We start from the raw sequence: 21,196 nt of genomic DNA on the forward strand, positions 1-21,196 counted from the left end.
TTCACACTTATAAGTTCAAGAATAACAGTGAGGTTCAAAAAAAAATAAGAGAGGTTCAAGAATAACTTTTTATTTTTTGATCATAATTTGCTGCCTGGAAACCTATGCTCTGTTGCAAAACACGTTAAAATCCTTCTGAGAATAAAGGATAAATTTCTGCCTTCAGATATTTTCATAAAAGGAAAGAACACATTCATGGAAACTATGAACACATTTAGTAACCCAGGACTGCATCCTGACCAGAATAGAAACAAGAGACAGCATGAATTGATCATCTCCTGCAACAAATCTTGCAGTGATTGTGGCTACCAACAAGCTACACTTGTAGTTAATTGATATTTCTCATAGTAGCCCAAAGATGGTTGAATGTTAAGCAGATTTCATATCCTATATACGTACTTTACAAGAATACGTGTAATGCTGACTATGTATCTATTTCTATTGACAAGCTAATACATTGCACAACACTTTCCTATCAGGTGTTTGATGAGTTTCTAGCTATAGATTTGGAGTCAGGACCACGCTTGGCGTATAGAGATCCCACAGATGGTACCTCAGCAGGTGAAGACACCATTGCAGAAAGAGACTGGAAATTTGTGCTTCCAACGAACCAGTACAGAGTCCATTTCAAATTGCAGAGTGTATATTTCAGAGCTTTGGTCCAGTTCTCCTGCTTATTGAAGCTTTGTGTGATAGAGTAATTTTCCACCTTGTCATTCTCAATCCTGCCAATTTTAACCCATCATCATTTGTACCTTACAGAGCATGAGTAAACAAATATCCCATCTTCAGACACATAAATGTACAAGTCCAGCTCTTTTACCACATGACATCATTCATAACAAATTAATCCTCACTTCATTTTGTTAACCATAAACAACAAAAGTTCTCAAATTGTCATGATTGTTAGTCATTTTTCTCCTTATCCAACAACACAAGATTATATCCAGCAGTATTAACCTCCATAAATCAAGATAATGAAAAATCAAATTAATTGGATGAAACACATTATGGCTGCATTCAACGAAGTGTCTAAAAAGGACATGAAGGTGTATGCTGGCATATCATCTGCATGCATGCTACACCAGTATTTCTTGCTGGCAATAAAACTTACTTGTATGGTAATTTGAAACGGTTCTCAGGTGGGATGTTGTTTTCCTGATCCCTAGAATTTGCAAACTCAGCGAAGTCCTTAAGACATGCCAAAAACAATGTCATGGCTTTGTCATACCGAGTGCTCCAAAACAAGTTTACGGGACCAAACCTAAGACATACTCAGAATAGTTAGAAAATCCAACATGCAGTCAGAAAACTCAGTGAAGTCCTTAAGACATGCCTAAAACAATGTCATGGTTTTGTCATACCGAGTGCTCCGAAACAAGTTAGGGTGACCAAACCTAAGACATACTCAGAATAGTTAGAACATCCAACATGCAAGTCAGAAAAGGCAAGAAAACTGCACGTGAAGTACATCCATGATCTGCATATTTAAGGAAGGATATTTATAGGAAGCATATTTAAGGAAGAATAGCTTTGTTAATATATTTATACTGTTTATTTCAAAAACAAAAAAGGATATTTATAGGATTTCCACTACCTGTCAGTTATACATAAAATGAACAAATAATAAGGTAGGGCTCATTCAATGCTATTTTGATGAATCCAAATCCACCTACAAACCTGACCAGTATTTAATATTTTATCCAGAATAAAACCAAATGAAGCTAAACCTGAATTCTGCACCACCAGTTGCAAAGACACAAGAGACTACAATCAAGTTTCCCATTCCTCTGGTATAAAAACAGTAATCCGCTTCAGTGTAAAGGAGTACTTACAGCTCATAAGTATTGTTGCTGGTATCCACAATTCGAGGGTAACTCCCCATAGGATGTATTTTGACTCGACTTCTAAAAAATACTAATTAAGGATGCATCACTGACCACATTATTACTTTATTTTTTGACAAATCACCAATCACATTATCATCTACTGAAACAAATTCAGCAGGACATGGAAGAATGACATTAACTCAAGTAGAGATCATATGGTGCGGCAAAATCAAAACAAGTGGCTCCTTTTCATCACACAGAATTAGAACATGGGCACGGTAGATGCCACTGAAGTGAATCTGAATCAGAAACCATACTTAGACAGGCCATCTTTTTTACTCTAATAAAGATAATTCCTCATCTTCCTTTTTAGCTTCCTTTTCTCTGTTTTTCTTTCTATGTGACAACTAATCCATAGTATGGATAGGTACAGAAGTCTAATATACTGTCCTCAAAGTTTGTTTTGTATGACTACCACAAAAAGCTCCCTAATACATAAACAAAACTCTGATAGCACTGAAACAAAGATGCAGTCAACTATGGCATGGATAGCATTGTAACATGCATACAGTTAAATGCATGTTCTTTCTGAACTCAACATCATCAATTAAAAAGAAAAAATACAATATGGACTAATAGCATCAAATGAAACTGGAACCAAATGTACTTTACTAAGAAGGATACTGAAACTTCGGCCGGAAATAGTTACACATTGTATGGAGAAGAAGACAAGCTTGTCCCCAAGCAGCATTTATCTCATCCCACTCAACCTACATGTTCAGCAACAGAGAAGATGTTAAATCAGAACAATGATTCACATTCTAAAGAGAGGGAAGAACTTCAAAAAATAAGAAAAACATATAGTACGTCTCAGAGAGAGATAAAGAAGTAATCAAATTGTCGCCACCCACCAAGATGCAAGATAAGGAACAAATAAAAATTACTGTAGAGATCACATATTCACTAATATGTGCATATAAATTTGAAAAAGTTCCCATAATTTATTATGAATCATGTCTAATTCCATATAGGAAATTCTTGACACAAACAAGAAATAAGCTGTCATTTCAATACTTCAACCATAATTCTTTTAAACAGTAAGATTTTTTTTTTTTAACAGAAGATTGACCTAAACAATAATGGTTTTGTTGCTAATAACTCGTGTAACATTTAAGCTGCCATTTGTTGCCTTATTAACATAGCCTTTTGGATGGATGTTCATCAAACTTGCCAAATTATCCTAGATACATATCATGTTGTTGGCAATGCCATCCCCAGGCAGGCACATCTGAATCTTTGTTACTTTAGTAATATCATGTTGGCAAAAACTATCAACATACAAATCCTTTAATTAAATTTTCATGCAAAAGGGCAAAAGAGAGAAAACATCAACATGCCTCTAACATGCCTCTTCACAAAATGCATGCAAGAAAGATGGGTACCAAATAACCTAACATGGAAATTCTCAAAAAGGAAAAGTTCACAAAATTTTCCTACTAGAATTTTGGGAAGTCTTCCAAGTCGGAAATTGTTAATTGTCCCAAATTCACCGTCATGCCAGATGGGGAAGGCATCATTAAGAACATTAGTTCTCTTCAGCAGCTCTAGATGTGCTTGTGAAACTTCAATCTTTGCCAAGATTGCATCTCTCTCTTCCTGTTGACCAAAAACAAATTTTTGTTTAAATAATGAACAATACAAAAGTGTTCGTAAAACAAGGGAAAGAAATATGGTTATGCCAGAAATTTCTCAAAAAATTTGTCATTAAGAAGAGAAAGTTAACATTCATCCACAGAAGTGATAGCAGATGATCTGTAAGGGTTACAAGACATAAAGAAAAAAGAAAATCAAACAGAAGATAAATATTTCGTTCAAGAAGTAAAAATACATGATTTTCCAATTGAAATTTTAGCATATCTCCAAATGCAATCGAATAATGAATTTAAAAACATCATTTTCTACCCCAAAGGCATTTGCTTGGATATGAAAATTTCCAATTTGATCATAATACTCGAAAAACTAACAAAAGAATAGAGATATTGGCACAGAGTTGATTTCCCAATATCTAGGGCAATTGTGAACCAGTGAGACAAACTTTATTTGCAAGCCAGTTGAAGAACAGAAACGACAGGGATGGCATCAGCAACACACCTGATGTGCTATTAACTGAAACTGAAAATTATTAAACTCTTGCCAGTACCTATTACAAAGTGAAATCAATCAGTATAACCAACATAAATCCACAATTCAAGAGTTTATAAACACAAAACACAAACTAGTGACAAAAGAAATTTAAGACAAAAAAAAAAAGAAAATTATTAAGACCATCTCATACATCTGGAAATGACAGAAGAGGGGCAGAAGTTGATGATATCAGAGGAAGAAATTTACCGCTCTTCTAATTCTTTAAAGCGTTTAGATTTTAAATCTAGCTCCTTTAGTTCAGTATTTACTTCTGCATTTTGTTTTTCTGTCTCTTCTATTGCCGCTTCAAGTTTTCTTTCTTCTTCCTCAATCTAAGGTAGCATAAAGAGGCAATCCAGTAAATATTTGATATAAGATAGATACTTCTCAATGCTATTTAAGCAGATCTCAGCAAAATTATATGTCCTGAAAATAACAGTAAATATCTGTAGAAAAGAATTCAAGATTGCATTTTTGGCCTGCCCAAAATCCTGAATACTTGTTAACAAACTTATCACTCAACTTTTTTTTCCTTTGGCAGTAGAAAACAGTAATATGACTTTCACAAGGCAACATGGGAGTGCCAATGTAGAAAAGCCGTTTTCACAAAATCATTTAATAAAATATCAGTGAGGTCCCAAGATCCTAAATACTTGTTAATAAATTTATCACTCAAACCTTTTTTTTTGGGAGAAGAAAACAAGACAGTTATTTGCACCATGGGGGCGCTACCCATGTAGAAACACCAGTTACACCAAATCATTTCACACAATATCAGTGAGTTCCCCAGGATCTTGTCTACCTGTGATAGGATAATACTTAAACAGCATACAAATGGTTAGGAATCAATTATCTATAGAGTCTACCAAAAAGAACACAAGCACCCCCTCTATTCTTTTCTTTTTCCAAATAACAAAAAGCTTAGCTAATGGGACGAGAGACACTAATTCATGTCTCTCACACAAAGGATAGCCAGCAGGGTCTATCCTGGGTCTTAAGTTGAATCTTACCCTACCAAAGAATTAAAAAGAAATAATCTAATCCAAAGTTAAAGTTGACTAATAGTATCATTAATAATTATACTTGAACTTTTTTAAATAAATAATCATACTTATCTTTGAACTAGGTTCTTTTTCTTTTTAATTCTTTTGGCAAGATAAGACTCAGTTTAGGACTCAGGCAAGACCCACTGACCTTTTTAAAGTTTGAACTTAAAGTTACATCACCTTTCTTATAAATTTAAGACGTTTCCCATTTTACAGGATGACTGTTTGACTCAGTTTAACCTTAAACTGTATACAACTCATTTCTGCACCTATCCAAAAGAAATAAATACGAAAACTTAAATATAATCAATATTCAAATGGCTTACAACATAGATAACAAGATTGCATCACCAATGATAAAATGTGACAGAATTCACTGAAAAGCTGAAAACAGACAATTGGCCATTTATCAAGGTTTTTTTTTTTTAACTACATAAGATAATTAAATTCTAGAAAAAGGGACATTCACGACTCTACCAAAATTCCCAAAAAGAAAATTGATATTACACCAAATGGACTTATTCTCATAAGAAAAAAGAAAGTAAACGTCTTCCTGCAATTGCTTGAACTTCTGATTCAGACTCTGATAGAATTATGTTATCTGTGTATTCTAGCCTGTAAAGTAGAGCTTTTTTAGGTTTCGTCGATACTGAGACTGGATATTCTCTTTCTCCTAGTCTGGAAACAAAGGTGATTTGGTTTTAGGCAGCCCAAGTCTATCCAGTCCAGGAGGTCTTTTTTTTTAAGACACTACGCTAGCCTCATTGACGATATCGGCATCGGTAGCATTCCATTAACATTAAAATAAAATTAGACTGCAGAAAAATGAGGACTGCTTTGTACCTTTAATTTCTCCTTAAGGAAATCGGCCTCACTAAGAAGATCCTGTGGTTCCCCCTCCAAGCGTCGAAGGCAACCCTCATAAGCATCAATGTCCCTGGTCACATCTTCCACCTCCTTTTCAAGCTTATCAGACAAAACTCTCATACAGTCAAGGCACAAAGGTTGCTCAACCTGGAAATGTTAAATCATGACCTAAACATCTTAGAGGCAGCTATAAGTGTCAGCAAGATAAACTAGACAAACATGTCAGAAAAACATATACAAACCTAAGCAGATCTAGATACCTGTGTTTGGGATGTAGCAATCTCAAAAGCTCTTTTTAAGACAGTTATAGTTGAATGAAATCCAGAATTGTTTGGATGCAAAGCACCATTTGGTCCCCCTTCTCGTGATGGTAAATGAGCCCCGCTTCCATCAGATGCGGACTCAGATTTATCCACAACAACAAAAGACTCTTCCATTGCTTTTCCAGTATGTCCCACATCGGCATGGACTACTCCTCCACGAGGACGTGGAGGGGCTCCTTGGGAGGTACCTTGGCCTTGGGGCTTTTGCTTCGGCAATACAACAAAAGAATTGTCCATACGTGTTGAACCTAACACACTGTTGGCCCCATGCACTGAAAAGCCCTGAATCGCTGGCATGTTTTATTCCAGATTGTTATGATTTTGGAAAATTTTAACTAGCTTATAAGAAAACATATATTGAGATACTGTCATAAGTTTCTTTAGTAGCACTTAAATGGAGTGAGGTAGCAACAAATCATAATTCAAATGGATTTGGCAAAATCAAATGCTCATTGCAAATATAGCCAAATGGAAAATTCATTAAAATGTGTTTGAAATAAAATACACAGCATTTTGTTCCATTTGACTGAAGCGCAACTCAAACCACACATCATAAAGTACACATATACACACGTATAAGCACGCCAAATAATTACTCACAATTTTGCCAGCCATATTTGGATATATACACAGATGAAAAGATGGTTTTACTGTTTGAATATATAAAAAACATAACAAATTAATTCCCTGCCACAAGATTTCAAACCCAAAACAGAGTCGCAGACAGAGAGAGAAACTGTGAGCAAGCTTTTTACTTCCTCGAAATAAGAATGTGAAAAATATCTTAATACAATTTTGTACAGTGACCAGCAAACCATAGCACGATATACCATTAATATCCGGGAAAGGAAAAAAAAAAAGTCTTGAGATTTAAAGGGAATCACCGTAATCGGAAGAAGGCAATCGATTAATATTTAGCAAACGTGAAATTACAAATATTAACCCTTAGGATTACCCCTCAAGAGAAGAAATAGCTACAAGTATCATAATTCATGTATCAAGCGTCTATGCACAAATACAAATTTGAATCAAACAGCAGAGGCAAAAAGAATGACATAAATATATATATATAAAGCGGGAGAGAAAAAACCCTAACTGGAGCGAGAGGAATCGTTCAAGAACTTCTCGGCGTAGGATTCAACACCAACAATGGTGAGGTAGTGGTGGCAGTTCTGGCAGACCCATTTTGGTAGATTCGGATCAACCGGAAAGGTCCGGCCTTTGTAGGGAACTTCCTCCCTCTTCATCCTTGCTTTCGACACTGCTCTCAGTTTGATCTTTCCTTCTCTGATTCTGCTCTCAGTTTTCCTTCTTTCTTTTTTTTTTTTTTTTTTTTTCTTCTTTGCCCTATTCCGTGTGTTCCCGAAACATATGATGAAGGAGACTCCTGCTTTCTTCCTTTTTCATTTTCTTATCAGGCCCGCCAAAGCGCCAGGGCATCTGGGTTTGGTCCGTAATCTGCGCCGTCTAGATAACCCGTTTTCTCGTCCAAACTCATGTCAATTACTTCAGTCGTGGAACAGTCTTACGTTTTGTATTACGGTGAACGAGTATGTTTTATTTAATTAAAAAATATTTTTAATTAAAAAAATCAGCAAGTTAGAATTAATTTTTTTTTAAAATTTAGAAAATATAATTTAAATATACATTATTATAAGGCGTTATACTGGTAAAAAATATACTAGCCAGTTTTTCTAAATACTACATGATAAAAAAAAAATTAAATAAAATCGGAAGAGTTATGATTTAAAAAATTAAAAGTTGTCATTTAACAAAATTTAAATGAAGTCGCCCAAAAATCCAGTATACACATTGTTGTTTTATTTTTTTTTTGAAATAAAAATGTGTAAATGTGAGTATTGATGTAGCTATTATAAGCAAAGTTTTCAAATACTTTCCAGATAAGATATGTATAAACCATATCTCGGTCAAATCTATTAATTTTTTTTAATTATAATTTTAATCATAAATATTTTTTATATCTTTTAAAAAATATTTTTTATATTTTTCATAGTATTTAATCACGTGTTCTCTTATTAAAAAAAATAATAATAATAATTTTAGTTTATAAAACTAACAAAATAGATATAGGATCTGAAAATCTACCCCATATGTATAGCTTGGTCCGCCTTAATATGGGCATAGCAAAAATAGGTATATTTAATCCGATTCTTTTTATGCTAATATTTGATCTTCTGAGTTAAAATATAAATTGACTTGATAAAATAAAAAAATATTACTTTTGTAAGTATACAATAGACTAATAATGATTAATATATTGTAACACCCACCAATTTTTTTTTTATTAATAAATATAATTTTTTATTTAATTTATTTTCTTTTATTTTAATGTAAAAATAGAGTAAAATTAATGAAAAATTAAATTAAAAATAATTTTGAAAAGAAATAGTGAAAAATTGGATTCTGAAAAATTTTTTAAAAGAATAATCGAAAATCGCGGGATTAAAACGCAATTTAAAAGAATTTATTACGTCAAACGTCCAGTCAGCAGCCCTGACCAACCAGGACGCGTCAAGTGGCAGAGACGTTGACGTGGGAGGCTAGGGGGCGCACGTGTGCGCGATCGAATGGCTGAGGTCCGTTCCCGCGCGCACGGACGGCCTAGATACACTCCCTCCTTAACGCAATCGGATGGTCGTATTAAAAGCGATCGGACGGTCCAGAGTAAATCACGATAAACGGTCTAGATTTACTCCTTATTTAATCGCAATCGGACGATCCAGATCAAACGCAATGGACGGTACAAATCAAATACGAATGGGTATAAATAAACTCTATCAGCACCAAACTCTAACTCTAGCCGCCAGAACCCTTTCACCAAAGAAGACAACCCAGCCGCCGCACCGGAACCCTTTCTGACCACCAAAAAAAGGTAAAAACTTTTCATTTTGCACAAAATTCAATTTTATGCTCGTTCATAGCCAAATCGGAGTGAAAAGACTGGTCAATTGGCCAAAAAACACCGAATGAGCCCGGCGCCGCCGCCGCAAGAAATTTCACAAACCGCCTCCAATGAGACCTTTTCCGATTCCCGTTTGGCTTAATTTTTTTGCCGTTGTGATCACCGTTTACTTCTCTATAGGTTAACTGAAGCGAAACACCCAACCGCAATGTGAGCCGGAGGAGCCGCCGGTGAGTTTCGATTTTTCGTATTTTTTGGTCAACGGAGACCCTTTAACGTATTTACTCGTAGGAATCGATGCAAAAACGGTCGACCCGAGGCGGACCGCCGCCGCGGGCGGCAACACCGTCGCCGGAGCATGACGGAGCCGCCATGCCAGATTTTCGAAATTAGCCGAGTGGGTCCTGAGACTAATTTTGGATTTATTTGGAACATTTGTAGGTACTATTAGTGCATTTCAGTTCCCGGAGAAAAATTTAGGGAATATAGGGACCGCACGTAGGCACAGTAAACAGTTTAGCTTTTGGACGTTAAATCGAGTAAGGATTTCTCACTATATTCTCTATCATAGAAATGAAGTCTAAATCAATAATAATATAGTATTTGTGCAAATTAAATAAATATGCATAATTAATTACGGATTGCTAATGGAGCCCGAACCAGAAATTATTCTTTGTTGATTTATGTTGATTTATTTTACAGTCTAAAAGCATGATAGTATCTGGTTTATTAATTTTATGGTTTGAATACATGTATTACTGTCTTGCATGACTACTGTTTGATTTGGGATTTGAGACATGATTGCATTACCAGATGCATGTTTATTTGTTTATGTGATTATGTTTGAATTGGTAATTGAGACTAAAGGAAAACAGAAAATGAGTGTGATCAAATAAACAGATGGAATTGCAGCCTTACTAGATATTCTGAAAGATGGTGGACGAACCGAGTACATAGGGAACCCTACCGTGAACATTGTCTCATACCTGACGGGGTATGGATACTTGGTAATTTGGTACTCATACCGAACATGGTATGGAGACGGCTCGCTTCACCCTCATACCGGACGGGGTATGAAGACTTGGTAATTTGGCGCTCATACCGGATGGAGTATGGGAACAGCCTTATAATTGAGAGTATTAAAGGAAATTATTCACTTATAGCAAGAACACCCCTATGAACGCTCATGAATAGTAGTAGGCTGATGAAATGAGAAATAGTTATGATTTAGTTTATTCTTGATAGATATGAATTTATGATATATTTTATGTTACTGATTGTTCATGAAATTATGATCTGTATGGTATTATTGTCTTTATAGGTTATTTTCATAAATTGCACTATGGTAAATGAACGATAAATGGTTTTATTATTGATAAATGAATTTACTTAATTTAGTACTCAATTAGTTGTTTTGATTTTATATCAACTTTTGCTTATGTGCCGGTGATATAGTGTAATATCCTTATTGGACGAGTGTAGTTTACCATTTATTTAACCATTTTAGATCAAGAAAACCTGGTTCCAGAGCCCGATCCGCAAGAAAATTGCGAGTAAATGCTACATATTTTTTATTTTCCATTATTTTTCTTATTTCTCGTATTTCTTTCAGAGAATTAATCCTGAAATGTTATTTAGTATTTTTAAGTTATTGTGTAAGGAATGTAAAGTTTAATTTTTTATTTCGCTTTCATACTTAAATTATTATTATATATTCTATTTTAGATTTATGGAGTCGTTACATATATATTATTTAATTTAATAAAATTAATTATTTAATTTACTAATGCGTTAATATAGTTACAATAATTCAATTAAATTTAATTTCGATAAATTTACTCTAGTTTTGAATAAAAAAAATATTGTTGATGGATTAAATTTTTTAGTTAAGATAGCATAACAAGTTAAAATTCGACTAATTTTTTTTTTAAAATAATATTAAAATATTAAAACTTGTAATAATTAAAATTAATAAAAAATAATGTGTATATGAGTTGTTTAGTTTAACCGGACAAGACCTAAACTTAACATATTGTAAAGTGCATGAATTTGATTAATCGAAGACGAAAGTATGCTCAATGATCGGATTAAATTAAATTAACACATTAAATTTTACATCTTGTAGATAATTAGATGAATAGTTTGGCACATTTACAGCAATGGTAGATTTTTTTATTTTTTATTTTATTTTTTTGAGGGGGAAAGAAAGCTAAAGAACTAGAAGATTATTCAATGAAAACATCTTTATTTTAAAGTTTAATAAACTGCTACCAATAAAAACAAATTTAATTCATATTATTTTTATTAAAAGCAAAAATTTTCAACTAACACTACCCGAACCCGAAATCCAACTCATCGGCCCAAATCTACCCAATAACCGAACCCAATCTAGATTAGGGCTTCTATATATATGAACAAGAGCCTAAATCGTGCCCCATTTCTCCCCTTCCTTGAAGCACATCACTCGATCCCTCGACATTAATCCAAAAAATTCCCTCGCAAAATTCTCAAAAGCTCATCGGCGATGGAGGATCTCAACTCAAGCAACATCGACAGTGGCAACAAGCCCAGATTATTGCAGTTGTTTGTGAGGCTACTCGACGGCAAAACAAAAGCCCTGAGATTCTCTGCCCCGCAGGTGTACGGCTTCCAGATCAAGCAGCGAATCTTCGAGGCGACGAGAATCCCGACAAACGTCCAGCGCCTCCTTTGCAGCGGTTGCCAGGTAGGTGACGGCGCTTCGATCTCGCAGCCTGATGCCACGGTCCACCTTTTGTTGAGGTTGCGAGGCGGGAAGGGCGGGTTCGGGTCGCTGCTGAGGGGCGCGGCTACAAAAGCCGGGCAGAAGAAGACAAATAATTTCGACGCATGTAGGGACATGAGTGGGCGGAGGTTGAGGCACGTGAACGCGGAGAAGAGGCTGGAGGAGTGGAGAATGGAAGAAGAGGAGAGGAAACTGGAGAAGATCGCGGAGGAGTTCATAAAGAAGAAGGCGAAGACGGGAAAGAAGGGGGCTGGAGATGGGGAGGCCCAGAAGTATGTTGAGAAGTACAGGGAAGAGTCCGCAAGGTGTGTGGAGGAGGTGGGCTTGGCGGTTAGGGAGGCATGTGGGAGTTTGAGGAGGAAGGCCAAGGTGGCAGGGAACGCGCGGTCAACCGACACCGAGGCCAAGCGACTAAAGATCTGGTAAGGGTTTTTAACTTTTTCACGGATTATTTTTAGGGAATTAGGGGTTTCCCGCGAATTCTGATTTATTTTTTTCCTTTCCTACTTTGTTTTCTTGCTCCATTGATGAATTTGGAGTAACAGAGACTGGGTCAGGCAGGAAACTAGAATGTTCTAGGGTTTTGTTATGGTTAGTCTTTTGGTCTTGTCTTGTGGAAAGACGGTAGAAAAAATGAACGAGGCTGTTCAACCATAGCCATATAACTATGTGAAGTTGAAGAATGTTAAGGGCTCTGAGCTTCCCTTGAAAAAATCTGACAATTTTGTAGAATTCGTTTGTAATGCATACTGAATTTTATTCTAAGATGATAAAAGTTGACTTCATATGAAATTTCATGAGGAAGATTTTTATTAACTGGGATCTAGTTGAGCAAGTGAAATGAACTCCGGAAAGTTTATGGATTCATTCCAAATATAGCTTTCCTCTTATTTATTTGTTGTGAATTTATAGTATGTAACTGGAGGAGATCATTATGCTGGTTAGTTTTCTATGTCCTTTCACCGAGTCATTTAATTGCAGATTAGCTGGGTGGAGTGGGGGCTTCTTTTCTTTGCCTTAGGATCCTCCATAATTAAGGATCAAGACTTTTCAATGCTAAAATGTTTGAGTGTTGTTTCTAAAATTTCTCTTATCATTGCTGAGTTCTTTTCCTGGAATTTTGTATTTGCTGTCAGATACATTTCACAAGAATTTGATTTTGCTGATATTTGAGTTTGTTGATTTGCTAGGATGGGGAAGGGAAAATTGGCAGAGAGTGACAGTGATGATACAGATGAGGATAGCAGTGATGATGAAGGCAACAAGGAAGTGGAGAAATCTGTTGTTTTGAATGATGGAAGTCAGTTGGATTTAAACAAAGAAACTGAGGGCAGTTCAGGCTCAGTTACCGGAGGAAGACATGATGCAGAATTTTCTGGTGGAGGCTCTTGTGAGAGTGGTTCTGAGGAAGAAAAAGATGGTCTTCCTCAGCCAAGCATGGAGTCTGGGAAATGTTCTGGTGCAGAATATGTTTCTAAGGAAGAAAACTGTGAACCAGGAGTTCAAGATAAAAAAGTAAGGCCATTGACAAGCACATCTAAACTGGAAGCAGCAGCAGTTGGTGGGCATGAAGCATGTGAGACAGAAAAGCATGAATCTGCTGGACCCACATCTGAAAATCCGAATGCAGTAGTTTATCAACCCTCAAATTTTATAACTTCAAGAAATGGCGAAGGTGTTGAGAGCAAGCCAGCTGCTACTGAAGAAAGCAGTAACACTGACATAAAATCAGGAACTCACGAAGAATGTGGTGATGTTACAAGAAAGGATGTTAAGCCGGAAAAGCCACTTAATTTTGATGAATTTAATTCTGCAGCAGAATTGGAGGTAAAATACATGACCTAATAAAGAGCAAAGTCTTGCTTGCTTGAATTCTTATATGCACCTTCTATTCTCCTTAATGTTTTTGCTTCATTAATATGTCCACTTTTTTTGTAGTATTATCTGATTATCTTAAAATTTCAACTTGTAGTTTATACTGATACTTCTTCTGTAAGATTTTGGTTTTATCACCAGAGAGGGACTGACTTATCATTGTTGATATACACATATAAGTGCTCCTTTTAGGAGTCCTTTTATAGAAGTTTTTACCCATTGGAGATGTTAAAATTCTAATGATATTTACCAGTAATGTTGTGTAACGTTGTCATCTGATGTGGTATTGATTTGTCCTCCAGATGGTTGATGATTGTTCAGTTTATGGGACTTTATCTAGTTACAGTGAATTATATTGTTTTTTTTCTGTTCTATTCCTATGTAGATCCTTGGCATGGAAAAGTTGAAGTCTGAGCTGCAGGCACGTGGACTAAAATGTGGAGGTACTTTGCAAGAGCGAGCTGCCAGACTTTTGTTGCTTAAAGCTTGTCCTTTGGAAGAGATACCAAAGAAGCTGCTAGCAAAGAAATAATTGCCAATCTAGCATGCTTGCTTTCTAATTAACGAGAAATAGATCATATTTTGTGTATATTTTTGAACTGTTAACAATTGCCTATGCCACCATACTAAAAAGTTCTGGGGAAGCTTCCCTGCTGTGTGTTAATGTGTAGTTTGCTTTTATATATTAATGAAGAGACTGCCAAATCCTGATGATTCGAATCTTCATGTCATCTCCTCTTCCAATACGAGGTGTTTCTTTGACATTTATATTATGTATCCTTTCGTGGCATTTTTACAAGGGACTTTGTGCGTCTAGTTGTGACTGGAGCAAATCTATTTAAGAAAACAAAAAAAAATTAAAAAAATGAATATTCTCTTGTTCTCTAACTCTGTTTTGAGTGTCGCAAAGTCTTCTGCGGTTTAGAAAGATTGCATATGTGCAGTGCAGTGCAGTGCTGGAAAGTGTAAAAGATACAGTTAACAGTATTCTAGCATTTGACCTAGTGGACCCTCTAACCATTGTGCTGTATAGAAAGGTGCAAATCCCAGATTGTGTTGAAAAGCGTGGTTGAGACCAGCCAATCTCAATGGCAACTGACGGGAAATAAGAGGGGTGATACTAGTAGGTCTCAGACTCTCAAACATTATCTGAAGGAGCATGAGCAGGGGATGGGGAGTGTCGGCAGACTGGGCATGAATTGTTCATTCGAAGCCACTCATCAATGCAGTCTGCATGGAAGCAATGTCTGCATTCTGGTATAAATCTCAGTGTCTCTTTGCTGCAGTATTCAGAAAAGCATATTGGACAAGTGATGTCGTTTGGTCCAGGGAGCCTCCTGCTTTCCCCGAGAACTAACTTTTGATAGGATTCGATTACGGATTCATCCAAACCATTCACTATTACTGATGTTTCTGGTGTCACTGTAGCCGGGCTTGTGATCTGCTGTCTAGACCTGGCCCTAGTGCGGTTATCCCTGTCTGCAAAACATGCAAAAACAGCAATCCCAACAGCGCATGAAACAGCCGGTGCGGCAATTGACAGGCAAATGATCATGAATATCTGGAGACCCATGCTTGATTTACCTGAAATTTCAAGTACAAGCGCAGCTTCCATGTTATTATCTTTGCCTTCCGGATATTGTTGTATCTAATCGACAGCAGTTCTGCTGCATTTTATTTAGACTAGGACTCTGGTTTTCTTTTCTTTCTTTTTTTTTGTCTCCCTAAACCCCTTAAACGGGCAGAGAGGTCTGCATTGGGTTAAGTCCTAACGAAAGAAATTGGATTAACTAGAGTATTTATTTATTAATTCTTTTGGGATGAGCAAAGAAATTGACAAACTTAAAAAAAAGTAAAATATGTGAATCACTGGATAACAATTGCCGAAAAAATCACTGATGGAGTTTTGACTTTTGGCTTCTACGGATGGGTAGGCAGTGGAAAGCTAATAAATAAAGCAATTGGCTTATTTTACTTTTTCGTCAGATATTGTTAGCGTGATTATATTAAATTTAAAAAATGATGTTTTCATTCTCAAATGCGTCCTAACTGGCGCAGGATTCCCATTTTTTAAGGTTCCTGGCAGTTTGACTTTTTATCTAATACTCGCTACTATCTGCATATCATGACAAGCAAAAGAGCCATCGAAGTTGTGTTAAATTATGTTCCTATAAATTTCACGTTTGCCATTGAAAAAAACATTTAATTCCTGTTCCTCTCCAAACAGCCTAGATAATCCGAAACGGAATCTTGGTTTATGTAATGTAAAAAATAAGATGGAAGCGAAGATAAAGTACAAGATTTTACCCTTTTGAGCGACAATAGAACAACCGATTTCTCCGCTAGAGTTGCTTTTGAACCCACAGATGCCGCCTTCTACCTCACAATCTCCACAATCTGGTGTGTCCCAGATTAGCCGAAGGTCATAATTGAGGTCAGTTGAGAATCCTTCATCATACTGAACTGGCCACGAAACTGGAACCGGCAAGGTAACCAGTATCTTGCATACCGAGGTCAAGGAACTGACAAGACTCGTGGACGATGTAGCCAAAACTGATCTTGTGGCGTTGCTAAGGCAATCGATGACAGTGAACCTAGAGTTAGTGAACTGAGTTGGGCAGCTCAAGAAAGTGTAGTTCTGATGCAAAAGACCTTTGAAGGGAGAACCTGAGAGATTTAAATTCAAAAGCCTGCTGGCAAGGCAATTATCTGGGTCATAGAGACGTATCTGTTGCGTAATATAATTGATCTCCCGCACAAAAAATTCTCCAGTCCGAGGAAGCTTTAGAACCGTCATGCTCTGGCTATTGCAGCTGAGGCTGAAACCAGGATAGCCGCAGCTTTCGGGCTGTTTACCTTGTAAAATGAAAGGGAAGCGAACGGTGATGTTGGTGTTGCCACAGCTGGAAGTCGAGCAATCCTTTGCTGCAAGTAGAATAGGAAAGAGGAACATAGAGGAGAAGAATAATCGTAAGATACCCATAATAATGCTGAAAGAATTTATTCCAGAGATGGTGATGGTCTTATTTACAGATAAAAGAGGAAACTGTTTGCGCTCATGGGGCTCCATTAAACAATTCAATGTATGTAAAAGTCAAATGTTATATAAATTATTTCATCTGGCTTGTATGACAATCATTTGCATTTAAATAGTATCGCATAGACCAGTCAATTGTACGAAGTACATTCCAGAAAGTAAATTGAATTAACCATCAACTGTAACACAGAATGCGAATCGACGGTGTCATGTGTTCCCAATAACATCTGATGGACATCATGCTCTGTAACCATGTATATTAATTAGTCTTTACATTGTGCGACCATCAAAATATGCTGATACATGCTTATGTCATATTGAATCATGAATGGACTTGACTTCTTGTAAACATTCAGGACAAAAAGAAATGTTTTGATTTCTGGATAATCTATGCCTGTGAGTCTGACTCATGAAAATTTATTTTTTTAACACACGTGTGTTAGTGTATTAGGCTTATTCTGTTATTTGGATTTTGCGCAACACAACAGGAATTACATGTATGGAGTAAAATAAGAACTGAACAGATGGAGATGGGGGATCAGTTTGTCTTTGTGTAACAATATTCAAAAGCTTTTTGAACTGTGGGTGTCATATTCTTTTTCTTTTGGTTATATGATATGTGACATTCCGGTAGATTTACAGGAGCTGCTGAGAGATTCTAATTGAAACAATTTTCCCTTCGTTTCCAGCTCTCATTGCGTGATACTTTACTAGAATTCCTGCATCCAATACCAAAAGAAAAAGAACAATCACGTTTATATACCAAAAGAAAAAGAACAATCACATGTTATAAACGAGTCATAACAATTTGGTAAACTGTAAAAGGACAATTAAAGGTACAAACGAGTCGTGTCAAGTTGATCAAAGCCACAGTGCTCCAGACTTGTGCTCATCTAAAAAAAGCCAAGTAGAGCCGATCTTCAAGTGATCATTCATGAGATCCTGCAGATATAACTGCAAGGCTACAAGCTTATTTGACACCTGTTTCAATTCGTAGATTAGGAAAGGCATCTATCTACCTTCGTTTTTCTGCAAATTGGTGTTGACTGCAACTGCATGTAGTGCGATGACAGCCTTCGGTTGACAGTCACTAGTTTTCCCTGTCCATGACTTGAGATTGAAGATTCCTGTTTGTTCATTATAAAGGCAGAAAGATTCTTACAACCCTTGCTCATGTGAATTCTTCCCAGGTGACAGTAGGACAGCATAGTTTGTCAGATTGGAATTGAGTGTGTTATTTTACCCGCTGTTGAATATTCACTTATGTGTTGGAGATCAAAAATAGCCCCACAAGCTCCTTTTACATTGTTTTGGATTTTATGGGATCCAATAAGCTCGTACTGCCAACTTCCATTCCTAAAGCCATCACACAAGAAAAGCTCTATATGCCTTGCATCTAAAGTCTGCATTGTTCCTGCATTTATAAAATACGTACTCTTATTCTACTTATACTTCTTATTGACAGTAGGATGTAATCAACGGCCAGTAAGTATAGAAAATCCACGCGTGTGTACAGTTTCAATCCAAGATCGGTAAAACTGTTTGCATATAGCTGTTAATGAATAAAATCTATAAAATCTTGAACATAATAGATTTGTAGGCCTAAACAACTACTGCATCTGAAGATTCTAGGCAGATGTTTATTAACCAGGGTAGTGTTTATGCCTGATCTCCTAATAATAATCTACACCAAATGATCTACCAACTGAAAAGTTTGCCTGCTCTATATTTCTTATTAGCAGCAAGGTAATGTTGATTACTCACTCACCATCACAGGTGTTGAGGTCACAGACAGGGCATCGAACCAGCTGTAGATCTGAAAATGTCAACCATGTTGAAATACAGATTTAGCTGCAATTATCCTATTAAATCCTTGTTTCTGTCAATTTCAAAAGGCTTTAAATTGTGAGTTGCATATTATATGAGTGAAAAACTTGGTACCAGCTATCCAGATCCCGCTTTTGATATTCTTCAGCACACATGAACCACAGGATTCCAGCATATTATCAAGATTTCCTTCTCTTGGAATTCTTACAGGAGTGCTCAATCTCTCAGTGAGGAGAGCAAATGGTGAATCAAAAGAAAATGCACCAATCCGTATCCAATCTGATTTTTCCCATGAAAAAGGGGATAAGAGTAAAACAAGAGAATATTAGTGTGGAAGAGCAAAGTATGCCTCGCAAGTTGTCCTGGTATTTCCTTTTCAAATGAATTCTATAACACATACTATCTCGTTACTCTTGCCTTAGTACAATCATGTTTAACGGCTAAGGGTTGCCAAAGAAAGCTTACCAATATGTTTCTCCTGTTGGCGGAATAAGTAAGAGTGACTTCCATCTGGAAAACAATTCATCAACCAAATGGCGATCACGTAATCTATCTTACTAATGAATAACACATCATAAGCAATTGTGTGTAAGACACTGGCAGCTGTGATCATATTACCGAAAGCTGAAGCATAGAGCTTAATCCAACTGTGGGACACGTGGGGTGGACTGGGAACCTGAAGATCACGCAAGCACGCAAACTTCCATACACTCTCGTGCATAATGATACTGTTGAACCACTTATTCGTGGTTCCCAGCATCACCAATGATTTTCCATCCAAAAACCTCGCAATATATGTCCACAGATCCTCCTCGTACCTTTTTGAAGAGAAAGAAAAGGATTATTTTCCCATGGGGAATTCAAATTAGTTAGAGTTTGAACTTCGAAAGCAATAAACTGGTTTTACTCGGTTGACATAATCGTTCCATTTTAGAACTTTAACTTGCAATCTCGAAATTATCCATCACTCGGGAGATATGAGAAAGCCAAAAATAAAACAGTAGCAAATTTGGTTCTCAACTAAGCACCGGCTTCTCCTCTTCGTCAAAAATCTAGATCTCCAAAACGAGTAAGTATATCCTGAAAAATACTTTTATTATTTTAGTTCTGTTGAAACTTCAAATAGTGATTTCCTTTCCAAACAGGGAAATTTCACTATACTACTTTAAGGCTATAATACAAATCGATAATCTCAAATATGAACATGATTCAACACATTCAAACAAGACAAGAAATCTCGTCTACGCAAAAATAAACATTGGTGACAGAATTTTGTGGAATCCACGAATTTGATAACCTATCTGTTTGTGGAAAGTAGAAACTAATATTTAAAATCACGGATCAACAGACAATGGATTCCCTGCTTCTTAAGCATTCTTCAGATAACGATTAAATTAGTTTCGGACCAGTAAACGTTTTCAACGAACAGGTCAGAATAAAATTGTTTCCAGAAACAGCTTCGTATAACTGGAACGGCTTCTCAACAAACAGGAGGTCCTGATTTTGAGTTAATGATTGAAAATTCAAATCATTAGAAACTGAAATAAATATCAAATGAAGTAAATTAAGATGTCTAGCAATCCATTTAAGTCAGTACCTTGAAAAACATTTTATAATCAAAACGGTCAATCAATTCAAATATAGAACAGACAATGACATAAGTATATAGAAAGAAAGATAGATAGAGAAGAAACACGAAAAATTCACGCATGTCGGTAAGAAGAAATGTAGAGGGAAATGAAGTTGATTTTACCATAAGAAAATGGAGCGAGGAGTGTGATAAGAGCAACGAGGAGAGCTGCAGCCACAAATGCCTCTGCTTCTTCTCAGTCGCGTCCCGATTCTCTCTTTCTCCATAGATATATGTATATGTATCTCTGGTCCTTTCTTTCTTCCTTTTTAAAATCAATCTCGATTGAAACTCAAAAGAGCCAGCCGATAGCTCGACGGCTACTTATGGAGGCGCGAAAAGAGCCCGACACTCTAAAAAACAAACTCTAGCAATTTATTTTTAAATAAATGAAGTCGCAAATAATGGTATAACCGATTCGTTCAGATTTTCGTAGTCCGGTACTCGGATGGGCCCATTGGATTCATATTTGTCTTAATAGCCTTACTTTCGAAGGCCCAAAGTAAATTTTTATTACATAACTTTCGGCCGAACGATTAAAAGAAAAAAAAAAAAAAAAAAAAAAAAAAAACAGATGTCTGCAAATGCGGTGCCTATTGTTATCAGCATGTTAGGAGTTATCTGAGACCTAATCAACAGAACATCTCAGAACTTCAAACTTGGAAGTTCATGCTTCGAGGTTTAAGTTGAAACGTTTATAATTTTAATTTGAGAAATAAAATTTGTTGAAATGGCACTTATGGAGATCGTAATCTCAACCCTGATTTTAATTATTTTGATAAGTTTATATATATATATATATTTTTTCTGTTTTTGCTATGCTGGAATCTTATTTCATTTTCTTTTAGAATATTTTTAGTACAATTTAAAGATATGACCAGCAAGAACAGC

At 36.1% G+C, this 21,196-nt stretch overlaps 4 protein-coding genes across 9 annotated transcripts; 1 reads left to right on the forward strand and 3 right to left on the reverse strand.

The window, feature by feature from the left end:
* Positions 1-242: 242 nt before the first annotated feature.
* Positions 243-7,757, reverse strand: ATG6 (AUTOPHAGY 6). Of its 6 annotated transcripts, XM_088219677.1 has the most exons (11): positions 7,346-7,756; positions 6,187-6,539; positions 5,903-6,073; positions 4,221-4,345; positions 3,981-4,029; positions 3,327-3,485; positions 2,514-2,599; positions 1,836-1,907; positions 1,365-1,397; positions 1,115-1,264; positions 243-725 (listed from the first exon to the last, which is right to left on the reverse strand). In XM_088219677.1, exons 1-11 carry the CDS (start codon positions 7,494-7,496, stop codon positions 476-478), a joined length of 1,599 nt encoding a protein of 532 aa, XP_088075803.1. In that variant the 5' UTR covers positions 7,497-7,756; the 3' UTR covers positions 243-475. The 6 variants fall into 6 exon arrangements, with proteins under 6 accessions (XP_088075803.1, XP_088075804.1, XP_088075805.1 ...); XM_088219678.1 differs by lacking the exon at positions 1,365-1,397 and having other exon boundaries at positions 7,346-7,755; XM_088219679.1 differs by lacking the exon at positions 1,365-1,397 and having other exon boundaries at positions 436-725; positions 1,115-1,191.
* A 3,841-nt stretch (positions 7,758-11,598) lies between these two features.
* Positions 11,599-14,531, forward strand: LOC110811000 (Ubiquitin-like superfamily protein). Its single transcript, XM_022037351.2, has 3 exons — positions 11,599-12,358; positions 13,127-13,763; positions 14,197-14,531. Exons 1-3 carry the CDS (start codon positions 11,697-11,699, stop codon positions 14,341-14,343), a joined length of 1,446 nt encoding a protein of 481 aa, XP_021893043.2. The 5' UTR covers positions 11,599-11,696; the 3' UTR covers positions 14,344-14,531.
* Positions 14,523-16,823, reverse strand: LOC110811001 (putative RING-H2 finger protein ATL21A). Its single transcript, XM_022037352.2, has 2 exons — positions 16,119-16,823; positions 14,523-15,395 (listed from the first exon to the last, which is right to left on the reverse strand). Exons 1-2 carry the CDS (start codon positions 16,792-16,794, stop codon positions 14,950-14,952), a joined length of 1,122 nt encoding a protein of 373 aa, XP_021893044.2. The 5' UTR covers positions 16,795-16,823; the 3' UTR covers positions 14,523-14,949.
* Positions 16,824-16,907: 84 nt separating this feature from the next.
* On the reverse strand, positions 16,908-20,746 carry RMF (reduced male fertility). Its single transcript, XM_022037313.2, has 8 exons — positions 20,429-20,746; positions 19,294-19,493; positions 19,141-19,185; positions 18,790-18,954; positions 18,617-18,664; positions 18,092-18,262; positions 17,868-17,975; positions 16,908-17,567 (listed from the first exon to the last, which is right to left on the reverse strand). Exons 1-8 carry the CDS (start codon positions 20,530-20,532, stop codon positions 17,485-17,487), a joined length of 924 nt encoding a protein of 307 aa, XP_021893005.1. The 5' UTR covers positions 20,533-20,746; the 3' UTR covers positions 16,908-17,484.
* Positions 20,747-21,196: the final 450 nt, after the last annotated feature.

Source organism: Carica papaya, chromosome 5 (assembly GCF_054855325.1).
Source record: "Carica papaya isolate Zhongbai chromosome 5, ASM5485532v1, whole genome shotgun sequence".
Classification (NCBI taxonomy): domain Eukaryota; kingdom Viridiplantae; phylum Streptophyta; class Magnoliopsida; order Brassicales; family Caricaceae; genus Carica; species Carica papaya.